This window comes from Silene latifolia, chromosome 6 (assembly GCF_048544455.1).
Source record: "Silene latifolia isolate original U9 population chromosome 6, ASM4854445v1, whole genome shotgun sequence".
Taxonomy (NCBI): Eukaryota; Viridiplantae; Streptophyta; class Magnoliopsida; order Caryophyllales; family Caryophyllaceae; genus Silene; species Silene latifolia.
Genome location: NC_133531.1, coordinates 12,033,569 through 12,061,007, shown reverse-complemented (window position 1 = coordinate 12,061,007; position 27,439 = coordinate 12,033,569). Strand labels below are relative to the sequence as shown.

Here is a 27,439-nt window from a genome sequence, read left to right as displayed (position 1 = left end):
GGGATTGAGTCGAACCTCAATATTTGGACTTCACGTTGGGTCAATGGTGAGATTCTTGAACCAAGTGATGAAGCGCTTTTGCTAGAGGTAATGATGTTCTCAAGGATGAAGCGCTTTAAAGGTGAAGGATCTCCGGTTGGTTGATGGTCGTTGGAATGAGGGGTTAATTAGGCATTTATTTGATAAGGAGCCTGTGGACAATATTCTAGCGATCCCTATCTGCGTTTTGAAAAGACGAGACAACATTTATTGGAAGCATACTGCAAGCAGAAAGTACTCGGTTAAAAGTGGTTATGGGATTGCGATTAGTAGATTTATGACTTTGCATGGGAGCATGAAGGATAAGACACGGATTAGCAGTATATCGATTAACTTCTGTAGGGTGAAGCTTTGCAAATTACCGGGTCCACAGTCGTGAAAAGTGCTTCTATGGCGAATTTTAACTGACTCTTTATCCATGGGATGTGGTTTCGCAAAGAGGAAAATCCTTGTGGATCCTACTTGTAGGCTATGTTCCACGGATGAGACCATTGAAACTAGGACGCACCTTTTCCGAGATTGTAGTATCACAAGGCGTATCTGGGCTTCCTCGAACCTAGGTATTAGCAGCAATTTCTGCTCGTCTATTGAGATCGGGGAATGGATCATTAATTGGTTGAACTATCTTGGGAAAATGGAGGATGCAGATGCGAAAATTGTTAGGTTCATGGATACTTTGTGGTGTTTGTGGGCTGTTCGTAATATGATTTCATTTCGAGGGGAACGGTTCCATTCTCAGATGATTTATTCCATGTGGACGAGCCCGGTGGATACGACATTGAGGGCGACGGCTATGGGTAACGTGGAACGAGGGGTTGGTGTGAGATCCCGGATTCGCAAGGACTTCGCGAGGGGCGACCTTTTCACATGGTTGGAGGGGCAACATCATGTTTTTCGTTTAAGGTTATGGTGGATGCAGGGTGGAAATCAATAGGAAATGCGGCTATTGGGTGGGTGGCATATCATCATGAAGGTGAAGTGGTTTTTTCGAGAGGTGTAAAGGTAAATGCGGAGTCCGCATTACAAGCTGAAACTTTAGGCCTTCGTGATGTCTTGGGATGGACTCGTGAACGAGATTCTTCATCTGGAGGTTTCTTCAAACTGTCTACAATTGTTGCATCAATTGACGGGAGTAGAGATGGAACATCATCTCACTAAATGGCTCCTGGATGATATGAATCTTTTATTTCTTTTTTTTTTTTCATTGTTTATGTTTTAGTTTCATTCCTAGGCGTTTTAATAAGGTTGTTCATGATGTCGCGAAGAGCGTTATGAGTGCTTAGTGTCGATTTTACCCCTTTTTTTACAGCTGCTAAAAAAAATATATTCAACAAGTGGTGTAATACTCACCCGAAATGACTAAAATAATTTTTAGTACCAACGAATTTGTTAGAGGAAGGCTAGATTAGAGTAGCTAATACACGACGAACCTGGAATATCCAAGTATGTTTCCCCGATTCAAGCTTATGTGACCTAAAAAGAAATATTTTGGGTTTTTCTGCCTCGTAACCTTGTGTTTTTTTCTTATTCTACATGGTAACCTTCCATTTCCATTACACAAGTGGTAATCCTGAACTCTATTAATAAGTATTAGCATGACCCTAAACTTGTATTCCGTTAATTTTTCCGTTAAGTACGTAGCGGGAAGTGAGGTGGCTAATTTAATTTTGAGTTTTTTCTACATGGTAACCTTGTGTTTTAAAAAATCATACAAGATAACCCTATTTTTGTACAAAACACGCATGCTTACAAAAATACTCATTCGATTAATTGTTTCTCTCATTTTTACTCGATTACTCTATCTGTTTTTTATACGCTCATGTTTCGGGAGTTGGGGCCCTTGGGGGCATGTTAACGAATTGTTTCCACCTCCACATCCTTGATGTTATTAATTTCATTATTCAGATTGTTTTCAATTCCCGAACAATTAATCATTTGCCTCTTTTTTGTCGGAGGCTTATTCATTCGGTCAAAGACTCGTCTCGTCCCAGCTAACAAATGGACAAGCGCAGGGAGGGAGACTAAATTATTCACCTTGTAGACCAAAAGAGATATAGAAAGTGTGCCGCCCGAAGAAAAATAATTCAATCAAACACATTCCTCCAATATCCTTCGTATAAACGAGTACTGAAATATCTTTTTTCGGTATTGTAAAAGCCTTAACTACATCTTTTAAATTCCAAAGTAAAATCCCCCCATAGGAGCGAAAGAAAAGAGATGTACAAGATTAGTCATTATTTAGTGTAATAATTGGAGAAAAATGATTAATTGAATGAATATTTTTTAAGAGTGTGTGTGTTTTGTACAAAAAAAAATAGGGTTATCGTGTATAATTTTTTAAAACACAAGGTTACCATGTAAAAAAAACTCAAAATTATATTAACCACGACACTTTCCGTTAGCTACTTAATGCTAAAACTGACGGAATACAAGTTCAAGGTCATGTTAATACGTATTAAGAGAGTTCAAGGTTACCAGTTACCACGTGTGTGTTTTGAAGAGGGAAGGTTACCATGTAGAATATTTTTCACCAAAAAAAGGTAGCGAAGTTAATTACAAACTTGATTCAGATGGCGACCACAAAGGCTATCATAATAGAGCCAAAATCACAATGAGAGTCTGCTAGATAAACCATTGGCAAATATGGAAATTGATTCTCTCCATTTCTTTTTTGTCTATTTCCTATGACAAACATTATTATATTATATATTTCAATCTCATTTATTACCTTTTCATTGACAAGTAAATCTACAACCACCCGATCGGACCCTAATACCATTGAGAAGCAATAGACCTCCAATTCCTTTTAAAAACTGGAGAGGATACTTACTCGGTAAATATGAAGACGACAATAAGCCCCACTATTCTGGCCGGCACAACCCGAACTAAGAACGATTAGAGACATTTCCATAGATTTAAGTTGCCATTCGTGACATTACCAAAGGAAAAAAAGTCACTATCAAAGAATTCAAACGAATTTCGAACAAAAGGTGCGCGCGCACTGCCCAATAGCCAAAAAATAGGCTTGCGTACCCCCTCAAACTAAAGTCAGGCGTTGGGGATGCTCTAAGTTTGCATTTAACTAGCCTTTCGTAACTTGATTGCCTTCTGAAGAATTTGAAAAAAGTTGGAAATAACAAAAAGAACATTAAGATGCAATGGAGCTCCCAGGAAACCAACCATATGGACAATATTAAACCCGGCAGTCTCAATTATCAAAACAAATTATCAAAACTGTACAGTAATGCACCATTAACCTTTACCAACTAATATAATTCACTTGATTTGCGCTTCCTCCATCGCTTTCCTAATCACCCAATGGCCTATTTGTATCTAAAACACCTTGCGCATCTTGGATGCTTAACCGAAACCAAATCCCTCATTTGCTTCATGAATCGCAAGTAGCAGCCTTTCCTGCAGATGCTCTTTGGACGGGTATTCTGGGAGATCCAACTGGTTGAAGCTGATATGATTTAAACAATGTTCAGGTCAGGCTAGTTCATCCTTAGAATATTAGGTGCGTGAAAAAGTAAAAAAAAAAAAATTATTAAGAGAGGAATTACCATGTGTGTGCTGACGGCAAATGATCTACACTACCATATGCTTTATGTATTTGAAATTTCTGTGAGCCTGAGATGCCTTGGAGAGCACTAAAACCTTCGAGTGGAACCTAGGTTTCATTTTGGACGAAACTCGTTAGAATGCACCATAAATAAAATACCAGAATTCAAAAATCCAACATTAACACAAACAGAAAACATGCAAACTGCTAAAATTGATACCTTTGACGTCCCAGTGACAAACTGTAGAAGGCGTGCTTTATCTTCCTCGCTAAAAGCCTGAACCACATCCCAAAACCACTGGATAACAGGAGATGCCGGACTGTAACCTGAGTATTCTGTATTTGCCTTCATATCATCCACTACAAGAAAATATGAATACAAGACTAGTCAGACACCAAAGAAATTACCATTTAAAACTGTCAATGGCATTTTGTTTCTCCAGAACAAAGTGAAAAACAAAGACATAAGTACTCACAATCGATATCTGGAAGCCCACTTATTAATAACTCAAGCTCTTTGTCGTTAAATATAGATACGAGTTCACGGGAAATCATATCACTGAATCCTTCCAAGAAAGCATTAATTTGAGGGCGGATTGCAGTTGTCAATCTATGTTCGACAACTAAATCAACATATTGATGTTTGTTCTCTTCAGTAACTTTTATGTTACGGCCACCGGGAATTAGCTCATAATCAGTCACCTGTAATTCCAAGCCAAATTAGTATTCCAAAACCCCACTTCTGGATAGATTTATAAAGACCTTAATATAATTAAACACGCAGCTAGAGAGAAAAAATTTAACCTGCGTCTTTTCGTACAGGATCAGCTTCTCCTCATCAGCATCAACGCTGAAAGTAAGATCTAGCACATCGCTTATATCATTCTGCAGATACACCAAAGTAATAACTAATAAGGACAACTTAAAAACAACTAAAAACTCAAAAACCGAAATCCCAGTTCTGATAGGGGAGAATAAAAAGGAAAGGTGTTCATTTTGACGATAAATGATGAACAACAAAAGAAAGGACATAACAATCCGGTAAGCATACCTCAAGCATCCACTTGATATTCTTGTAATAATCTGGATCAATGGCTTCTATATCATGATAAGTAACTTTCACACCTAGGATGTGCTTGTAGAATGAGCGAGTGAAGTGAACATCCAAGAGCTGTCCGTCAAATAAAGCTTTTCCAACCTGAAAATTCTCATACAGATTAGAAGTCATTTGTCAAAAAAATCATTAATTCAATAAAATAGAGAAAATAAACTCTCACCACTCGCCCAACAAACTTGAAGTATGACAGATGCTCAGTTTGATAAACAGAATTCGGATTTGGTTGAAAAGTTGAATCATTGCCCACAGTAGTAAACAATAGTGCTCCTTTATCAAAAATAACCCTAGACAATGACTGATACCACTCCCTAGTTAGCCCTCCTGCATCAATTCCTTCTTCTCCCTGAAATTGTACAGTTAACCTCCCCTTTAACTCTTGAGCTGACCTCATGCGCAGTTGGTTGTATGAATCTTCAAGAATATATGCTCTTCTCACTGAGATCCTTAAAGGACTATGATGATGATCATGCTGATGCTTAATCTTTGATCTGAAGTGTGCACGTTTGTTGTCAAAATCAATGAAACGGGGAACCTTTAGCATCAGTGAAAAGGACTTCTCAAGCAGCCCAGGGTTTTGGCGGATAAAAGCATTCAGCAATTTCCGATGCTTCTCAGTAAACTTTACAAAAGCAACATGCTTATCGTCCACCTTCGAAGCATGACCAGACAATTGCTTCTTGCTAGCTGAGGTGCTGGCATCATCAAGTTCTGGTACCGCAGACACAGTGAAATCCTGACTTGTACCAGGCTGTGCAGGTTGGATTTTCTCACATGTCACAAAGAAAGACTCGATATAAGGCAGCACATTCTGAGTGCCAGCTGGAAGTGGAGTTGCACTGGAAGGCTTAGATTTGACTAGCAGCGATGAAGAAGGCAGTTCAGAGGTAGAATCGGTATAACCTTCTATTCTGGTTATGCAAGAGCTAAGCTCCAGCCACAACGGTTCCAACGAAGAAACGATATTTCGAACTAGAGTATGAACAATGTTATGCTCCTTTACATGATCCTCTTTCTCATTTAAAGAAGAGACCAGTGAGCTCAACGCCAGTAGCACTCTCAATATTGCTGCGCCATCAGCAGAAGATGAATGTAGGAGTGCACCTTCAGAATCTCCAAATGAATGCAATTCCCTCATAGCAGATTGACTCAAGTTACGTGCTGCATTAGCCAACTCGGTGATAAATAAATGACAATGAGAAGGTGCAAAGGTCACCATCTTCTTCAGAACTTCCGAGACAAGAGTATATGCATTATCTGACAATCTGAGTGAAGAAAACTTACATTAACTTTGAAGTCAAGAATGTGTCAAAAAAAAAAAAAAAAAAAAACTTTGAAGAAAGATGATTAAACTAAATCATTTATTGAACATAAAGTAGAAAGTTGATGGTTCTGCAGATTAAAATTAATACGGAGTAATTTATAAACAGACACACACATTCGAAGTTAAGCAAAGACATCATTGATGAAGTTGGAGAGCATTAGCAAAACTCATCAGATGCACCACCATAGAAAGACAGAGAGAAGCGCAACAAACAAATGTGCCTCAAGTTTCGCATTAAAAAGAATACGAATTTATGACATGAAGGCATTTAAAATTTAAAGTCATCATGAATCATGGGAGAAGAAAAGCTTATACCCCTCTGTCGCCAATAAACAGCATAGTAGTCTAAGATCAGTTGGTGGAAGCCCAAGAAGCACAGCTAAAGCGTCAAACGGCTCTTTAGAACCAGAGGTTGAAGGTTGTGAAGATTCATCAGCCCTGGGTATTGAATCACCCCCAGATGAAACAGTCTCTAAATCAGAGTTCACCAGTGTACTTGTTGCTGGAACATCAGGGCCTGAAGAAAGCTGCTCAGGGGTAGATAATTCAGGCTTATTTGTATTAGAACTGCTTCCAGCATTTTCCAGAATAACATCCAGTAAACTCAATAGCTGCATACAGTACAGATAAAATTTGAACTCAGTCCCAGAGAAAAACACCAGAAAACTAAGGAGAGACAAATTCCTATACTACTTAACCATCTTTACCTGTTCAAGGTGTGCTATACTCCTCAGATAAAGTGGTTGATTCAAGAGACCTAAAAGCAGAGCAACAGATGGCGAATCTTCCTCCCTTATCACAGACGTACTATTCTCAACAATCATCACGGCTTTACCACAATCCTGATCTGCATTCTCAGACTTGCGATAGGAATGCAAGGGCAGCCTAAGCTCGAGCAACATCGTCGCAACATAAGGGTGATTCCGAGCTAGGTTAGTTAGAGTCTCTAGAACTCGCCGCGAAAGCAAAGGAGGAACTCCTAAAAACGCCACAAGTGAATTAGAAAATCCAATTACAAATAAAAAGGAGAGGGGGGGGGGGGGGCACGTAGATTCAGATGTCAGTAGCTACACACACAATCCAAAATATAAACAAGCAAACCAAGAAACAGTGAAAAAGAAACGTAAAAAAAAAAAATCGAGCTCCACACTGATCCACACCATGAACCAGAAACCAGGTATTGACCGATCAATCTAGAAAATAATTTTCGACAAGGGTTCACCTAACCGAGAAATTATTATTATTATTATACCCTTCATTCCAAATAAAGTGTGTACATTTTTCTAAAATTATGTGGGAAATATTAGAAAGGGTAAACAGACTTACTGGTGGAATAGAGGAAGTATATAAATAGACGGCAAACAATGACTTACCATCAACGAATTGGGGCCGAGAATACATAACATGACTTGGACAACCATAAAGCCTATACGACGGCTCAGAATCACTAGGCTGCTTGCCTGTCTTATGTTTGTTAACCATCAGCATCTCCATCAGAATTTTAACTAAAGCAGTCCGAGATTCGCTATGGGCAGACAAATTCAATAGGAGCCTCTGAAATGGACCTTTATAGAGGGGCTGCAAACCAGCATTCATTAGCGAACCAGAAAGCTACAGGAAAACAACTCCAAATTCAATCCCATATAATCACAGGATTACAGCAGTAACCTACCTGAACAACACGAAGCAACCGAATCATGCCCTTAAGATCATCTGTATCCACTAATGGATCGCCACCAGCTACAAGCACCTTAGTTCCAACCGCACGACGAGATGCTGTACTTCCAACTGCTCTGTCCAGGCTTGACCCTTCACCTCTTCTTGATGACTCGCCCCTTCGGCTTCTAGAAAACATGCCAAAAAGATTGCGGTTGCTGCTAAAGCGGTTGGCAAATCTTTCACGTAGCATGTTTGCCTCAGCAACAAGAGCAGGAGTGAGATTAGCCAGAACAGCATCAGAAGAAGTTAAAAGTACCTGACATATCGGGAAATCAGTCAATATGCATGACATGACGATTAATATACTTCTACTACCAACACACAGACTACCTCTTCTCTAAGATCCGAAGGGAAGGTAGCAATAATTGACACAGTATCCATTTCCACAGGTTGCCCTTCCAATTCCTGAGACTGATGAAGTCTCTGTACCTGCTGTTGGGCAAGAACTTCTGCTCGAATATCTGGAGGAAGGGCTGCAAGAAATTCGGGATCAATATCTTCTGTATTTTGTTGTTCATCGTTAGCTGGCTGGTTCGATTGACCTTGCTGAGCAGACAAGACTTCAGCACGCAATTCTTCTGGAAGTGCATCAAGAAATGTAGGGTCAATTGGACCAGATTCACTATCACCAGTTATTTGCTGCCCCTCTGCATGTACACCGTCACTCTCTTGGCTAGGATTTTCCCCAACTTCGCTTACACTATGGAGTGAAGTCTCCCTACCAACTGAGGTAGAGGTACCAAATGAAACATTGTTTCTCCTTGTCCGAATTCCTTGTGATTCGCCAAAAGGTACTCTATCAGCAAAGATTTGTCTGTCTCCTCCGTCATCATGACCATCAGCACTCCCAATTTCAACATCTAGGCTTCGTAGACTTTCTCCCAAAGTTGCTCCACTTCCACCACTTTCTTGGCTCACTGCCTCAACATCTCGAGCAGCCACATCACTATGTTCAGACTGTACGGTTGGTGCATCAGCACCTTGAGAAAATGTGTTTGGACCAGATCCATTTTCAGGGACAGATCCGTCCCCTGCTTCCGAAGATAGAGCATGAGCATAATCACTTTGATCACCAACCGGAACTTCTGTTCTCATACTTGTCTCAACTTGGTGGACAGCCTCGCCCTTTCCCTCAGAGTCAACAGCTGAATTGTTTTGATCAGAAGCCTTCTCTGTCTCTGGTTGCCTCAACTCTGAAATAATAAATTCTTCAAGGCCCTGGGGTATGGCAGTAGAACTTGATCCACCAGCTTGCTCCCCATCATCTAGCCCAAAGTTAAATATATGACCTGTTCGTCCATCTCTTGCAGAACGAAATATAGTATCAAGGCGTGATGAAGTACCTACCAAGCTTCTGTCAGGCAACAGTAGATCACTAGTACTCTCTGAAAAATAAGGAAACGGAGGTCAGATTCCTAACATACAGAGAAAGATAACGCAGCGAAGTACAAACAAAAGCATATTCATAGGGTTGATATACCTGAAGCTCTAGAAGTGGGCGAGGTTGAGGAGCGATGAGACTCCACTAAGAGTGGATGCTGTGCTGAAACTGTGTTATCGCTTCTCCCAAGAAGATTATAAATGGAAGTAGACCGCCCTTGACGCCTAGAGCCAAAAAGTTCAACAGGCATTACTTGCAGAGTTTCACTTGCTAGACTATGATCTCTACCAAAAACTTCAATATGATCAAGGACATTAATCCCATTTATGCCTTCTTCTAGTCGGAGTATGAGCCCATCTTCATCATCTTCATCCTCATCCTCCTCTTCCTCCAACACATCTTCATCAAACTCATCTTCATCCATCTCATGGTCATCCTGGTCTGTGTCAGGATGAGGAAGGTCGTGATCTTCATCTTCATCCAGTTCATTGCGCTCATCCTCATCATCGTCGTCCTCATCATCTTCATCATCCTCAGACATATCCTCATCATCATCGTCAACAAGATTTTCTTGTCCTGCTTGAATCTCAAATCGGATACCCACACTGTCAACTCCATTTTCAAGGCCTTGTCCATCCTCTGGCGTGTCATGCATGTAATCACCTTCATTATGAGCAGCAAAGCCTCCATCGAGATCCTGGTCATGCTCCATATCGTCTATCACAGCCTCAGAACCACCATATGTATGCCCTACACTAAATGAATCAGCCCCAGCAGGAGCAGCCAAGGAATTATTTTCTTGAGAACCAGAGTCCACTGTTTGGGCACCGTCAACAGCATTGTCCGTCCCCTCTTGCAAATTAACATCAGATGGCTGAATAGATGTATCACCTTTTCCTGGCTGAGCATTAGCAGAATGGACTTGCTCCTTTGTAACCAATTCTAGTGCTTTGACAACTCCTGTCACAATCTTTGATGAGTCAGCCAGGTCAAGGTCCAAAACTTGAAGAACTCGAGTCAGTGACCTGACCAATCCCGTGTCAATAAAAGTAGCAGAGGCTTCCGAAGAGATGGAAGAGCCAGTGGGGGAACGAGAAACAAGCACCTCATTGAGTAGATCAATAAATGCCAGAATATCAGCACCTGGTGACGTATATACCTCAGCTGACCCTACAAATTCACTTAAAATAAAATTGATACAGCTGAAGATTCTCCTCCTAGCCTCAGCTGACCGTACACATGCAGCCACCAGAAATTGACCGGCTCGTGCTGCTAAATTATTTTTCCAATCACCATCTAATTTCTGTTCTTTTTTCGAATTTCTAGAGTAAGGAAAAAAGTTGTGCAGGACATGGTGAAATATCCCTCCAGAGCCGTATCCAGAAAGACAGGGTTGTGACGGAGCCTTGTAGCCACTAACTTCTGCATCCCTTCGTAACACTACATGAACAGAAGCAGCATATGTGACAAGAATATGCGTGAGAAGCTTGAGGATAAATACAAGTTTAGCTAAAGAGGCACAGGCATCCTGGCTTTCAGGATCACTTTCTCCCGACACACTTACAACAGCCTTCCCTTTCCCCTTATTTGTAAGGACATCAACGTCCATATCAGCTGATGATTGCGCACCAGATTCGTCGGGTAAGAGATCACCCTTCACCGGGGGATCAAAACTTGCAGCTGTCTCGACCAGAAGCTCAATCACAGTGATGAAGCTCTGAGGCGGTTTCCTATGCACTTTAAAACTCTTGGACTCTTGAAACTTTCCTTTATCACCACCCAATGGCAAACCTAGAGAAGAAGGCTTCCCATCAGGCCCTAGCGACTTGTCCTTGTCAGATACCTTGTCCTTTTCCTTTTCTTTCTCTTTGTCCTTACCTTTATCTTTTTCACGATCTTTGAGCAAGACTACATAAGGCCGATCACCCACCAACTCAACTTGACAAACAGACCGAGCAGCACGCATGAACACCACTGGATCTCTAGAAAGCATACCAACTGAACTCGTAAGAAAACTGCGGGTAGTAAGCCTACTAGTAGAGTGTCTGCTTGTCGCACTAATAACACCGTGACGTATCTCCGACTCCATCGCCTGCTGGAGTGTTTGAGGATCCTCAAGGATGTGACGGATAATAGTTGCAGCAATGTTGTCGAAGCCAGAAAACATACTTTTGGTTGGTAGGTTAAGGAGCAAAGGAACACCCCCACCATCAAGAAAATTAACAGCAGCTGAATGAGACTTTGTAAGCGTCGCACAGAGCTGGAGAACAGCATGCATTGTTTCAGATGGGAGATGCTTCCTGATACAGCTACAAGCAATCTCAACGAGCCTCTTCTGCTGATCTACATCAACAGGATGGTATGATGATTCCTGCGGCTTGTTCTGCATTTCGTCGTCAATAACAATTGATGTCTGCTGGCTGCTCTCAGTATTCTTCTTCAGCAACTCCACAACCCCAGGGTTCAGTTTTGGATCCACTTGCAACAACTGATCAAGACTAAGAAAGGCAGTGGTAACCCACTTTGGAACAAGCGCATTTTCACCATTGCGTGACCCAATATCCCATTGCCACAATAAATCAGAGACAAGCTGTATCCAGCCATTTTTCAAACAAGTTTCTCGAGAAGCGGCATCCTCATGAAGCATTAAAGCCAAAACATGAAAAAGTGCAGACAGAGTGGCGCAATTTCTGTCATCAGGAGACAAATTTGATTTCTTTATGTGATCAATAATAAAGGAAATTACATTAGGCCTGTATTGACCATCATTCTGGGAACACATTGTCATAAGCAAGTCCCGAACTGGAAAAGCAAGAGATTCCTTTGATTGCAAAAGCTTTATGCAAGTTGACAGTAGCTCATCAACAGGAGGAAGTTGTGCCATCTCCACTTCAAACTGTCGACTATTTTCACTAGCAGTATCTTCTTTTGAATCAGGCCCAGAATTTCCAAGCGACATGGCAAGTGCACGAGCTAGTTCATCATGTTCTTCCACTTCTTCTGGGTGAGAGAACAGCCACTCCATTGCCAACTCTACACTATTAACCCCAACTTGCCTCAGGGCTTCTTCAGCCCTGGGTCTTGTAAATCCCATTTCAACTATTGTTGAGATGGTTGCTTCATTAGGAGGGGGGCCTGCTAAACGGCTACTGCTACCACTGGTATCATTTTTGACTTCTACCCCAGAATATATATGCCGAACAATTGAAATAACTGATGTGATAAAATCATAACTGCAATCAGCAAACAGGGGGTGGGTCCACAAAGGAAGGATAGCCTTCAGCACCATAGAATGAAGAACCTTTACAAATGTCTCAGCATCCTGAGGAAACGGAACATCCGTGTCTGATAAGGGTTGGACAAGCAAGTGTTTGGTAAAGGGAGACAGTATATTTGATGAGGTAACCAGGTGATCCATAAGCTTCCCATAGACAGCCAAGGGGCCATAAAGCCATGAATGCTCAGATTCTTGCTTTGTTTCGTGCTTCAGAACCCCATCATCAGTCTCCATAGGTGATGCAGGAACAGTAAATAATAACTGGCTTGTAGCTTCAAATGTAGTCAAAACTGACTGAATAACACCTTGCCCATATAAGCAATTTAATAACACCGGATTACAGGAATCATGCCTGTCCATCAAGATACTGTCGATAAATTCCACAACCTTACCAAAATAACGACACTTGCTGGATACAGATACCTCAGAACCTGAAGGGCTTATATGGCCCCCAAAGTTCATGTGTCCCAAGGCGATAGATGCAAAGGTAGCTACTACTATTTTAGAAGATGGTGATACATTCACAACATCGTCGCGTCGCCGAGAAGGTAGCAGCATTGCCTTGCCCAACTCCTGGAACAAATGCGTAATGTGGGAAGCAAGTGATTTGACCATGTCACGGCATGATGAATAATAACTCTTCTGCTTATCTTCTTCACTCTTGATAGCAGCATCAACATCTGAACCACCAGTCTGTCGCAATTGCTGGCTGCTTCCACCATTTTGCAAATTGGAATTATCGATTGCACCTCTACTTTGGGTACCAACGGCGCGACCCAGATCTCTGTACAGATTAATGAGATCAAAAAATTGAGACTCTGCACTCCATCCAGATGTTCTCCGTCTGAGAAGTGGATCAAGCAGTTGCCTAAAGGATGTAACCCTTTGTTCGTCAGGGTCATTGGCACTTGATACTTGTGATTCTGAAGTGGAAACACCATCATCATTCTCTTGTATTTCAATTTTGGCATCTTCAAGAAGAGCAACCTGCCACAATATTTCACGATGGACTCTCCCAATATCTTCTAGAACATCCTTGCTTTCACCACCAAATTCAGTAAGCAGAGCAGATACCCATCGGTTTTCCTTTGCAGCAGCAAGAAATAGTAGAAATTCGACAAGAAATAATGAAGAGAATACACTACTGTCAGCCTTTGTCTTGGGATCCAACAAAAACGACCCTGAGACCAGAGAGAAACCTGTCAATGCCTTCTTTAAATGATCTCTTAAGAAAGAACAAAAGGTGTGAGCCAGCGGAGAAGAATGATGTTGAGTGAACCCCTTAAAAACCATAGTACTGTGCAAAGCAATAGCCATTCCCTCCGATGACTGAGCAATAGTAGGTCGCAGCAAAAGCCTCAGAAGAGCATCGATACCAGACTTCTCTACAAACAATCTGCATGTTTCCGTGTTCTCCATTGTCCTATGAACCAAAACCATGATATGGAATACACTCAGGTTAATAAAATGCTCATCTGTAACAGTTGCTGCTGTTGTGCCTGTTACACTAACTACAGCAGAACGACTTTCAATTTCATTTCCACTTCCTTTCCCTTCAGAATCCATGTCCATAGCAGTGTCCCCATCAACCTTCCCTGATTCCCCTGAGGAACATCCTTCCTCGAAGGAGGCCATGTTGTTAACAATCTCAATAATGATATCCACCCCAGTGCTCCTTAATGAAGATACATGGCGCAAGAGCTCTTCCACACCGTTTGCCAAAGGCACAATAGCTTCATTTAAAGCCACAACGTATTTCTTACACGTAAAAATGTCAACAAGAAAGCGCAATACAGAACTTTCTTTCACTGCCTCCAGGCCCTTTGCGTTAAGGCAAATAGCAGCGAGACCACTTGGTATGCATGTGAGGGCCTTTGGGGAAGGAAGTATGCCAGCACCAATTGAAGATAAAAAGGCATCTGGAAGACCCATTTCATGTAAAATAGGGAAACAAGTAGGGTCCTTGTGAAGAATTTCACTCATAAGAGTCACAGCAGCACAATATATATCTCCGCCAAATTTCTGAACATTGCCAAATATCACAGCCAACGTGGATGGCAGGGTACTATCCTGAGAACCCTGAGACCTGGACGTATTTGCAGGAGAATAGGTAGCGGACCCAAGGGCCTTCAACAAAGCCCTGATGAGTCTCCTCCGAGAAGATAAACAGTCCACGCCAGAGCTTGAACATTCACCAATAACCATCAAATTATCATCTGAACTAGCAGGGTCTTTAACTCTTTGAACTTCTACCTGCAATCTTTGGGCTAAAAGTTCAACCCCTCCCAAATCTTTGAAGAGTGTTACAGCAGCATTGCTGTAGTCCATAAGTTTCTGCAATGTTTTCACAGAATAACAGACGAGGTGTGTATGTGCCGGATCAAAATCCTCCAAAAGAGGTAAGAAAGTTGGAACCATCCCTGAACCTCTAACAATGCTACCTGAGCTTGAAGTAGATATAACATGAAGCAGATAGAACTGTAGAAGTGCCTCAACAAAAGCATGAGAAGATGGGTCATTAGAGGTCTTAAGGGTTAGAATTGCCTTCTGAAGTACATTCAGAAGAATCATTCGATTTCCTCCGGCAAAATTAATGCTTGAACCACTTAACATTCGAGCCCGGTCATTAGACGATGAATATGCAGCCAACTGAGCCGCTAATGCAAGCATAGCAAGTGTTCTAACAGTTCCAGAAATAATTTCTTCCGATCGGACAATCTTGATCAACTCATTCGTATATTCAGGCTCATTGGCGAAAAAGGACACCAGCTCGTCATTAGCATCGTTAGACTGCACAAGCACAATGAATGCAAGAAGGCAAATTCTACTATACAATCTGCATGATCTGGGAGCACGAAAAGCATGTGCGTATCTAATTCTGGTAAGTAGTGAAAACCTCTGCTCAGAAGGTACTTTGTATTGCTCAATGCATTGCTTAAGAAGAAGAAGATCCTCCTCTCTTCGTTCATGCAGATCTGGTATATGTATAATGCTTGAAGAAGGTGAAGACTCATTACTTGTCTCTGCACTTCTCTGGGTGCTAACCCCATGGACTTCAAAGTACAAAGTTGAGCCAAGACGTGACTGAGGCTGCTCATCTCTATCCTCCACATCTGAGGGAAATAAAGAAAGCCCTTCATCTTGACTCTTCTCATTTTCCACTACACACGAATATAATCCCAAGCCCTCTTCCTTGCTTCCCCATCCTTGGGCTAGAGATAAAAGACGACCATTAATAGAGCCCAGTCCAACCATCTTCCCACTCACATGCAGCTTTGAGGGAGGTATATTCACTAGAGAAGAAAGAGTCTCTAACGTTGCCAAGAGCACTTCAGGATCTGCTGACGCAAGGAGAAACTTGTAATGCTGTTCAAGGAAAAAAGGGTAAATACAGATTTTACTTCTTGTCAAATAACCTTATGGCTCCAACATAAGCAGATTCAGTTTTAAAGTTCTAGCATACCTCTAGGCCATCAAATGAGCTCTTATTGTGACAGTTATCCAAAATAATTTGTACCACCCGTAAAATCTGCAAAACTGCATGTTTTGGAAAGGGAGTGTCATCTTCCATGATAGAATCAGAGAGGAGGAGGTCATTCCTGTTGGACACATATGTCTTGAAGTATGTATCGAAGTGATGAAACAGTGGTCTCCAATGATGAAAATTCCCCTGCAAGAATGGAAGGTGGCGTTAAATTAAATCAGCATAATGCATGCAATCAGAAACATCATGTAAAAATCATCAATAAAACAGACCTTGTTGTATTCCCAACGGAAACTTGATAGTGGAATTGCAATATCTTGCAAAGGGCTCTCAATAACTTTATCGATGAATGATTTAATTTTGGAGGGCTGCAAGGCGAAGAAAACCAAACACTTTCACAAGTCAACCGAGGAGTACACCAACTAACTCAGATTTTACATACGACACAATGAATTAACTAAACGTGGAATATAAGCCCGCACAATAAGGTATATCTCAGTCTAGATCCCTCACATTCCACCCTCCACCCCTCAATCCTTGCTTTACAATGACTGCAGCCATCATAAATAATATTCATTTTGATCAATCATACACTCAGGGTGTGTTTGGATTGAGAGATTTGGAGGGAAAGTGAGGAGAGGGAATTGGAAGGATGGGAAATCCATTGTTTGGTTAGCAAAATGAAGGTAGAGGGATTTGGAGGGGAGGGAAAATGGATCCCTCCATTTCCCTCCTACAAGGCAAATTATTTCCCCACCAACATAGGCAAGATTTGGAGGGAAAATCATCTCCTCCATTCTCCCTCCCCTCCCCTTCCCTTCCTTTCTCTTCCCTCCTCCTCCCTCCCCTTCTTTTCCCTCCTTTTTTTCTATCCAAACAAGGCCTCAGTGTCTCATTGTCTCGAAAGCCTAGGGTAGATCAAAGCATTCGGTTTCACAAGAGACCAACACAAACAACTGCAGATAGGCAAAGTGAAAGAATAGCAACTAGGAGTTCACTTAACAGGTTTTTCTTAGTAGGTATCCTTTCCCTTCCACAACAATTCAATTACTCTATCCCCCCAAACCCGTATCATAATATTAAAATCAAACAACCAAATACACACAATCATGAAACAAATATTCTAAGTCGAAACCCCATAAGTATGATTCGTCAACCATTTTCTCTTGCAATAACCATCATCCTGCCACAGTCTACAACAGCCTGAGAGACTAATTTGAGTCGTTATAATAACGCTTTCCATTCAACGAACATAACCAAGCAACCAGCCACTAATAACAATTCCAATTGACAAAACAAACAACGCGCCACCCAATAATTCTAAACATTATAAAACCCAATTCGGAAAACAAAAAAACACAAAAAGACGATTCAAGTTTCAGTCTTTGGGTACATTCTATCCGTTTCTTGTCGACGAGGCAACCTAAAACATTCAGGCACACTAAAAATACAAATTAAAACATTATAAAACCCCTAAATTCATCACTCATGCACCGTAAAACCCTATAATACCTCTAATTACCAAGTCTAACACGAATAATTCACACTAAACTAAATCAGTCATCAACAGCGAAAAACCCTAACAATCAAGTCAAAATTTTTAAAAAAAAAAAAAAACAGACCGTATGAGAGTCAAGTTGAACAGAAGGACCAAAGGAACCTTCACCGGCGAAAAGTTCTCGTAACCGCGAAGGCAACGCCGATCTTAGCAACGATGTCATAATGAATCAATTGAACACAGTAGCGTTCGTTTATGTTTCTGCATCGTATGATAAGAAATTAAATACAAAATTAATAATCATCATATGGTATACTCTCCGTCTCAACTCAATTATTTGAATTGTATTGATACGGAGAATAACAAAGGTAAACAAATAATCGAGATGGAGAGTGTGAAAATAATTAGGGAAAAGAGTTAAGTAGTTGTACCTGTAGAGAGTAAAAGAGGATGCATAGGCGGCATCACCAGGAAGTATATTCAGTACGAGAAGAGAAATAAATAAATAAAAAGTGGTACAGTGCGAGAAGTAGAAGAGAGGTGGAGTCTTCTTCGTTCGTCTCGTCTCGTCGCCTTTTGTGTCGTTTCTAACTTTAATTTTACGCTTACTATTCCGTAATCCCTATTTTCAAAGTGGGGTTTTCATAGGGGTGTTTATTGTTTAGTGCTCTAGGGTTGGGTCGTATCGGATTGGACTTGATTGGGTGGATCATGGATTGAATAATAATAAAATATTGGATAATTGGTTTAGGTCATGTTCTTTTGAAGTTAATTACAATTCATTAGTTCAGTTTAGTTTTAAACTCGGAGAAGTGGTAAATGACCCCCTTAAGTTTGCTATGATGTGAGATTAACCCCCTTAACTTTGCTTTGGAGTAAACAAACCCCACAACTTTGCTATAAAGTGAAATCAAACCCCCTTCTATTTTTTGGGTCAAAATCTCACCGGATTTTTCAATTTCTCACCAATTTCACCGGATTTTTTCAATTTCTCACCAAATTTTTCGGTTAAAATCTCTCGTCATCTGATTCACGAAAGTACACTATCTCCCCTCCTCGGACTTTTCGATGTAGATGCTTTCTCTTCACTTCCTATTTCATTCTTCCCCTCCACCCCCTGCACACCAGATCGTCGTCCATCGTATATTTGTTTAGCTCTCTCTTTCTCTGAACAAAATTAATACAGTAGATATGCAAAGAGTTGTTAAAATATGTAGTTGGTCTCATAACACCTTGGAATTAACAAATGATAAACTTATAGGCAAAGAGGCACATTCAACAACGGATGAATACCTTATGTTTAAAAGGAAGCACAACCTTTGAACGATCCAATTGCTCTTTTTCTGTCGACAGATGATTGAAAGTGTGCAAAATGTGTGATGTTGGTATGAGCAAACAAAACTGAGAAATTGGTGAGAAATTGAAAAATCCGGTGAAATTTTGACCGGAAAAATAGAAAGGGTTTGATTTCACATTATAGCAAAGTTGAGGGGCTTGTTTACTCCAAAGCAAAGTTAAGGGGGTTAATCTCACATCATAGCAAACTTAAGGGGGTCATTTACCACTTCCCCGGTTTTAAACTAGTTTGAATGCCCGTGCGTTGCAACGGGGTAATAAACTTATTTATAATGCAAAAAAAAAATGTTATAAGGGTTTAATGTTTACATTTTATGTCTAATGATTGGTTTACATATTATTAAAATATCTCTTTCAAAAAAAATAAAAGATTAATATATACGTGGGTTAACTCTTATTTATAATCATATAATCACCCTACCTTATACTAATCTTTCGATGTGGGACAATTCTATTATTTATATATATGTAATATATTCACCAAACTTGGATTATTTTTCTGATGTGGGACAATTCTACTATTTATACGTAATATATATTCATCAAACCTGCATTATTTTTCAATGTGGGACAAATAACATACTCAGAATTACACTATCTTTTTTCCACTTAGTTCGACATCCAACCAGATCCCGAATACCGAATACGGACAATTGCTACTCATTATATCTAATAGTTATATTTAAATTTAATAATATGATCAAGTACTCTCCATTAATATTTGTACGTTGTTTTTCTTCAAGAAAAAAATTTCATAATTGAGATACGGAAATTTTCCGTGGTACACCTTATTGTCAGATTTTCCATGTTACCCCTACTTTTAAGAATCTGCCTACGGTACCCTTGAGGTTCCATTTTTTTGCCCATGGTACGCCCTAATGTAAAGGTTATTAAATGGACATTAAGTTTGATGGCGTGACAATAAAATAACAATTAAAAAATAATTTCCCCTTTATTGTTTTATTGGTACGAATATCTCTCTCTTTAAAATGAAAATTTAATTAATTATATCATTATAATATTAGAAATTTCTCATGGTAACTTTGAACTTTGATAGATTACACATGGTACCCCTAATTTTAAGTTTCTACAAATGGTACCCTTGTGTTCACCTTTTTCTTTCTCAGAATACCATTTGACAACTTCCGTCATAAGCCCATTACTCTTATGACTTGGGGACGCCTTTTTCTTTTGTTATCTATTACACAAACACTTCATTATCTAATTCCTAAATCCATATTTTATTTAATAAACTAACATTTAATACCTAAATAACAAAACACAAATAACATGGTATGCTCAATTACTCATCTAGTTACTCATACGAGTAATAGCGTTATGAAAATAAAGTAAACACAAGGGCATTATGTAGAAACTTAAAATTAGGGGTATTATGTGTAACCTACCAAAATTCGAGGGTATCATGAAAAATTTCCGTTATAATACTGACCATTTTATCGCTCTTTCTCCCACCTAAAAAAAATGTTACAACTTTAAAAATTTAACATTTAATTCAAGATTATGTTTAAAGTCTCTTATATAATAAGTATACTTTGAGAGATTAATATATTTGGGGTGATACCTAAGTTCCAAGGATAAATCTTATTTATAATCATTGGATCACCTCAGCTTATGATAATCTTCTGATGTGGGACAATTCAACTATTTATACGTAGTATATATTTATCACACCTACATTCTTTTTCAATGTGAGACGAATAACATATTTAAAAGTACACCATATTTTTTGAACCTAATTCGACATCCAACCCGATTTAATACTAAGTAAATACTATATTATCTATTAATATTCATACATTTGTTTTCTATTTTTTTTATCATAATAAAAATGTCCAAATGATATGAACCTATACTCTAGTGATAGAATTTTTTTTAACACAATTCTAATTATATTATTTAAACGTAGTATATTTACCACACCTACATTATTTTTTAAATGTGGGACATATAAAATCAATAGGTAGAAAATATAATGATATAAACTTTTAAGAGCACTCCAAGACAGTACTTAAGATACTCAAATGATTTTTGGTTGATGCCTAAGTTCCAAAGATGCCTCTTATTTATAATCATGGAATCACCCACCTTATGTTATATTTGGGAAAATTCTATTTTTTATATGTAGTATATTTGTCACACTTATATTATTTTTCAATGTGGGACATATAACATACTATGAAATACACCATCTTTAATATGTGCAAATTATATGAAATCTATACATACTCTAATGATAGCATTTCTTACCATGAATCTAATAATATTATTTTCATAATTTTTTTACCAACATTATTTCTTTAGTTTTGTACTCTATGAGGAGACTACCATTAGTAAAACCTTTAGTTTTGTATTTTTTGATTTTCTTGCTCATGTTCTTAACTCTTTCCCGGGTAGTTCCCAACGATTTCCACTTTATTTTTTTATATCATATCGTAGATAATGATTGAAAATCTTAAGAACTCCTTAAAACAATATTTATGAGACTCAAATTTTTTTGGGTGGATCATAAGTTCTAAATATGCCTCCTATTTATAATCATAGGATCACATCACCTTGTACTAATCTTTCGATGTGGGACAATTCTACTATTATATGTAGCATATTCACCGCACCTACGTTATTTTCCAATGTGGGACAAAACATACTAAAAAGTACACAATTTTACATATTACGAAGTACACCATCTTTAATATGTGCAAAGAATATGAAATCTATACTCTAATGATAGCATTTTTTACCACAAAGCTAATTATATTATTTTCATCATTTTTTTAACGATATTTTTTTGCCAAATGAAATGTAAAAGGTTGATATAAAAATTGGAAATATCACTTGAATATAATTTAGGAAATATACATATTATAATAATTAAAAGATTCTCCACTTTATTTTTTACATTAAAAATTATACTTTCCTAAATTGATTTTTGATGATGTGGACGCTCTCATATCGCTCGAAAAAACTATCTTTTATATATATTGTTCCGGGTGTAATTTCGGAGCAGTGTTATGACCACGTAAGCTTTGTTGAATGATGACTTTGCTTGACTCTTCCTTTCGGCCTCTCCTGAAACAATGAACAAACTGAGGGCTCGGCTTGGTACCGAGCGTACTCACTCCGACGCTCAAGTCAGTAAACTTAAAGGGATTAAGTTGTGTGTTACTTGACAAAGTATATTGTAGAGAGATAAGGGAGTTTATACCAGATTAATAGTGAGTTTATGGGTTATTCGATTATTTTCGGATCATTTTCTCAATGAGAGAAGTGGAGTATTTATAGACTTTCACCTTTTGTCACGTAGTAGCCAAGTGGCGAAGCGGTGGAAAAGATCGTTTCTACCCTCGGCCGAGGGACCCATGGCAGCCCGGTGGCCTGGTTGACTCCATGCCGAGGGTCTTGGATATGAGTACGCGGATATGTCTCCGGTGGTGGTTGCCTAGCCGAGACCCAAGTGACAGGCCGACAGGCTGCGTCGGTTAGGTTGTCTAATATGTTGACTTGCTGTCTTTTGGCTTTGACCTTGCTCAATATGTTGACTCGGTCAGCGGGTGCCGAATATGCCCCATCAATTTGCCCCAAGCGTAGTCTATGCCGTGGTATGGACCTTCGATGAGTGTTGAGGGTATTCTGCGCATGGAAAAATTCTTCCCCGGCCTCTTCTTACTCGGCTTGGTTCTGCTCAGGCCGTACCATATCCCCCCTCCACATGGATGTGTAATGGACATCCTATGTGGAAAAGAAAATGGCGCTGGCCGAGGTTGAGAGTGCCGTGTGCTTTTGATTGCCCCCGGCGATCTTTGCCAAGCTTGGTTGAACAGCGGGCCGTTTGGCAAGTAGATACCAAGGAGCGTGTTGAAGAAGATACGTCGATTGGCATTCTGTGGCTGCATGCTTGACACGTGGCTCGGTGTTGATTGGTTGACGCTTCATGGGCTTTGCCCTGATTGGTCCGTTTCATGGGCTTTGCTCTATAAATAGAGCAGTTACCCCCTGATTTTGGCCACCAAAAATTCATTTTCTCAAAAAAAAAAATTATTCTCTCTAGCTTTCTTCGACGAAACTTCTCTCTAGTCTTCAAAGCGTTACTCGGCGTAACACTTTTCCAAGGTAAACAAACAAATTTTTTCAACTTTTATTTGTTAAGTATTTGTTGTCATGTCTTCTGCTGATGCTGGACCTAGTACTTCTGCGCCGGGGGGCGAACCGTCGCGTCCTGATGAAGAGGAGGCACTGGTTGTCACCCCGTTAAGGTTTGGGGGTCCCAAGCCGCTTTCTCCTAAGATTGATCCAAATTTTTTGGAGGGTTTCGAGGATGATGATGATGATGATGATGATGAGGAAAGGACTGATTCTGATGAGAGGAGGCCGCATCTCTTGGATCACGGCGACGCCTGTTCGATCAATCCTGATCGTGCCTGGACGAATAAGTTCGCTAGTTGTTCCGGTCCTGATCTTTTCGAGGACCATAACTCCTTCGGCAGGGGATATAAAATTGTTATCCCTGAGGAGGGTCAGGCGGTCTGTTGCCCTCCCAAGGGCTGTATCGGCGTGTACATCAGACACCTGGAGTATGGGCTCCGGTTTCCTCCGAATGCATACGTTGCGGCCATCATTAAAGCCATGAATGTTGCCGTGGCTCAACTGCACCCGTTGGCCATTAGGACTATAACTGGCTTTGTGTGGCTCTGTCTCTTCAAGGGGGAGGCCCCAACGGTTAACTTGTTCCGCCGGCTTCATCATCTTCGGTCGTCAACCCCCGGTGGCACGGGGTGGTATAGCGTGCAGACAGAGCCGGGTTACGTTACCGTGTCCAAAATTACATCTTGTAAGGACTGGAAGGGGCGGTGGGTATACGTCGAGGTGCCGGAGGACTATCCGCTGCCCCGGTCCTTCCAAAGTCGCGTCAATTTGCGGTGCGAGAGTAAGGGGGAGCATGACAAATACGTCTCTCGGAGTAAGCTAAAGATGGATGCCAGCAGGGTCTATCTTAATGAGGATGAGAAGCGGGCACTGCAGGTGTTTGAGGCTGAGAAGGATGGCACGCCGAAGGGATGGATGCCCCAGACGCGGATCATTCTTCGAGGATGAGTGCTCTGGCACGTCGGCCTCATACCGGCCCTCAGCCAGGGTGAGTGGGGTCGGTGTGAGGCCCATCTTTGCTTTTTATGTTTCTGTATCTTGGCCTTGGTTTATCTTCTTTTGTTTAACTCTTGCTTTGTTTCTTTTACAGACCGTTTTGGCCCGGATCAGTCTGCGGATATCCTCAAGAGATTGGGACTTGGCGAGGACGGGAAAATTGTTGATTTGCATCCTAAGGCCTTGCCGCGTGATCGCAGACCGGCCCCAAACGAACTTATGGAGCAGCAGCTGAAGGTACTGGATGTGACGGCGGCTTAAGCGCGGATAGCTGGTAACGTTCCGCGCCGGAAACAAAAGTTAACGTCTACGGCGGCAACGGCGTCAACTCCAGCTCAGTCTTCAATCCCTGTGGTCCAGAAGCAGCAGGTGGTCATCGATGTTGAGGAGGAGGTCACTGTTGCGGAGGCTTCTCCTTCTTTGAATAAGAGAAAAGAGAACGAGTTTGCGCAGCTGCTGTTACCGAGGCCGGTAAAGAAAAGGGTCCTCCAACTCCAGCTCAGTCTTCAATCCCCACAGACGGCGCCAATTGTTCCGGGTGTAATTTCGGAGCAGTACTGTTATGACCACGTAAGCTTTGTTGAATGATGACTTTGCTTGACTCTTCCTTTCGGCCTCTCCTGAAACAATGAACAAACTGAGGGCTCGGCTTGGTACCGAGCGTACTCACTCCGACGCTCAAGTCAGTAAACTTAAAGGGATTAAGTTGTGTGTTACTTGACAAAGTATATTGTAGAGAGATAAGGGAGTTTATACCAGATTAATAGTGAGTTTATGGGTTATTCGATTATTTTCGGATCCTTTTCTCAATGAGAGAAGTGGAGTATTTATAGACTTTCACCTTTTGTCACGTAGTAGCCAAGTGGCGAGCGGTGGAAAAGATCGTTCTACCCTCGGCCGAGGGACCCATGGCAGGTCGGCTGGCCTGGTTGACTCCATGCCGAGGGGTCTTGGATATGAGTACGCGGATATGTCTCCCGGTGGTCTGGTTGCCTGCTTAGCCGAGACCCAAGTGACAGGCCGACAGGCTGCGTCGGTTAGGCTGTCTAATATGTTGACTTGCTGTCTTTTGGCTTTGACCTTGCTCAATATGTTGACTCGGTCAGCGGGTGAAGAATATGCCCCATCATATATATATATATATAGATTTAGCTCCATTTAGTTCAGTTAAACCCTTCTCTTTACAATTAACTCTTACTTCAGTTCAGTTCAACTCCAATAAGTAGTTCAGACAGTTTTAGTTCAAAAGAACAGAGCTTTAGTGAGTGGACTATATACGTGGATTTGGTGGGTCGGAGATTTGAGAAGATCAAATTGTTCTATGATATATGTTTCCTTAGAATTAAAATTGAATTTTGTAATTGAGATATTTCAAGGGGTTTGGAATCCTCGAAATTTGGAATTGGAGTTTGACTCAATTATTCATCAATTTTAATCTACTTAAAATTTGGAACTTTCAATCCCTAAAAAAAAAAAACATTGGAACTTTCAAAATTTTACCATATACTCGCAGTTATTTCATTACTTTTAAAATGGGGCAAAGCGAATCATCTAACATATCCATGTAAATATTCGTACACTAATAATTTCCAAATTAGTTTCCAACTCACGGAGAACACATAACATTATAGTGATATTGCGTTAGCTTGTCATCAAAGGTCAAACAATTGAAACTCTAGGGTGTTTGATGAACCTTTTTAGTAAACTTACCTGGATAAGTACACCCTGTGTAACACTCCAAGAGATTAAAAGGAAGTTATTCCACATCGGAAAAATATGAGGCTTGAGATATGTTTATAAAGGATTCCATCCATCATCCCCCTTAAACTAAAAGAGTAAGAAAAACTGAAAATTTTTCCGCCTAAATGCTTTTAACTAGAAATTGGGCCTAATTTTATCTAGATATGTATTGGACCTAATATGTGGGCTTTATGTGTCAAAGTATCTTATCAAACACCGAAACTTTTATAGTTGGCCAAAATTATTTTATTCATTATTATCTTTTTAGTCAAGTATATGTATTTTAAATGTCGTAAATTTTCTATTTAAAACATATGCAGATTTTACTCATATTATTAAAATCAGTGTGTGCTTTTCATTTTTTTATTCTTTAAATTTTTACTCCGTTTAAATTGTTACTCCGTATATTGTAACAAAAATTACAAAAATAGTTATATGCTTCAAATGCGTAAAAATAAACATAAATTTTTGTAATTAAACTAACAATCTTCTTTTTTTAATCATAAACTTATTCCGAGTGAAAATGTAAAATTCGTTTTATTATAATTCTTAGTATTTTTACACATTAACAATTGTAGATAATTACAAATAAAATTCAAAGTTAATTTATATATTATTATTAGCTCTAATTGTTAAGTTCTCTTAACATGACATTCTAAAATACCGTGCATTCGCACGAGCTCTATACTAGTTTAGTAACAAGACCTTGTACTTTTAGGCTTAAGTGAAGACAAGTAATGACCCAAAAATACATATCCCATCGTATTGGGGATCGTGTTACAATAGTGGCGGGTGAGGTTGTTATAACCTGTTACTCAGATGATGAAAATGGTATCCTCGAATATGAAACATCTCAACCAAAATCTTAAGGTGATGGTTGAGGCCCAACTATTATAAATATTTCTATTACGCTCTCTCACTCAAATGTCCGTTGGGCTTGAAGAGTGGTTAGTTGTGCATCGGCTCCCCCGTACCGTGTGCTGGGTTTCCACTTCGAGTTTTTGAAGAGTTTTAAGGTTGCCAGGATTTGAACCCGTGACCTTCGGTCACACTGGCTCTGATACGATCCCAACCATTATAAATAGTCCTATTATGGACTACCTTCGTATTGTGGTGCCATGACAATTATTGTGGTATACAAATCCGTGAGGCAGAGACATACTATCATAGCTAACAATGGCCGTTGACTATCATGAATAATGGAGATTTTTTTCCTTCAACAATACCCTAAAAAAAAATGACAACGATGTAGTAATGTTTAATTGACATGAACTTGGATCATGCCAAATTGGTATCTTTACGTAAAAAAAAGATTTCATAAAATGTCTCGAATTTTATGAAATCTCTTACTTTAGGCTTTAAATCAAAAAATTCTTCTAGAGTTATACTCAATTATTCGAAATAAGCCTCGACCAATGGCTAAGAAAGTTTCCTTTTGTTTTGTCCTCGACTCGCATTCAAAGCCTCGACTAGTGGCAAAATAAAGTGAATATATTCTTATCAATCCCAACGTAATTTTATAGTTCGTTTACATAAACGTGTCCAAAACCTCCAGCCCATTATAATGACCAAAAAACAATTCGATTTTGAATAGAACAAATTATTTAACAACTTACAAATTACAACCCAAGTATATGTCATGTATCGTTAAGTCTTTGTTGTTGCTATTAATATCAACAATTCTTTATTCCAATTTGAAAATACATTTACATACTATTTCCTTTAAAATTTTAAATTCCAAGAAAATTATAAGCGTGGCCGTATCTCATTGAACATCGTGTGTTTGTG

At 39.8% G+C, this 27,439-nt stretch overlaps 1 protein-coding gene across 1 annotated transcript; it reads right to left on the bottom strand.

Moving 5' to 3' along the window:
• Positions 1–3,110: 3,110 nt before the first annotated feature.
• On the bottom strand, positions 3,111–18,028 carry LOC141586361 (E3 ubiquitin-protein ligase UPL1-like). Its single transcript, XM_074407562.1, has 17 exons — positions 17,830–18,028; positions 17,523–17,659; positions 16,173–16,268; positions 15,880–16,086; positions 9,239–15,782; positions 8,089–9,143; positions 7,712–8,014; positions 7,413–7,617; positions 6,747–7,018; positions 6,355–6,650; positions 4,879–5,980; positions 4,653–4,799; positions 4,406–4,486; positions 4,078–4,303; positions 3,822–3,961; positions 3,603–3,709; positions 3,111–3,502 (listed from the first exon to the last, which is right to left on the bottom strand). Exons 2-17 carry the CDS (start codon positions 17,619–17,621, stop codon positions 3,400–3,402), a joined length of 10,983 nt encoding a protein of 3,660 aa, XP_074263663.1. The 5' UTR covers positions 17,622–17,659; positions 17,830–18,028; the 3' UTR covers positions 3,111–3,399.
• Positions 18,029–27,439: the final 9,411 nt, after the last annotated feature.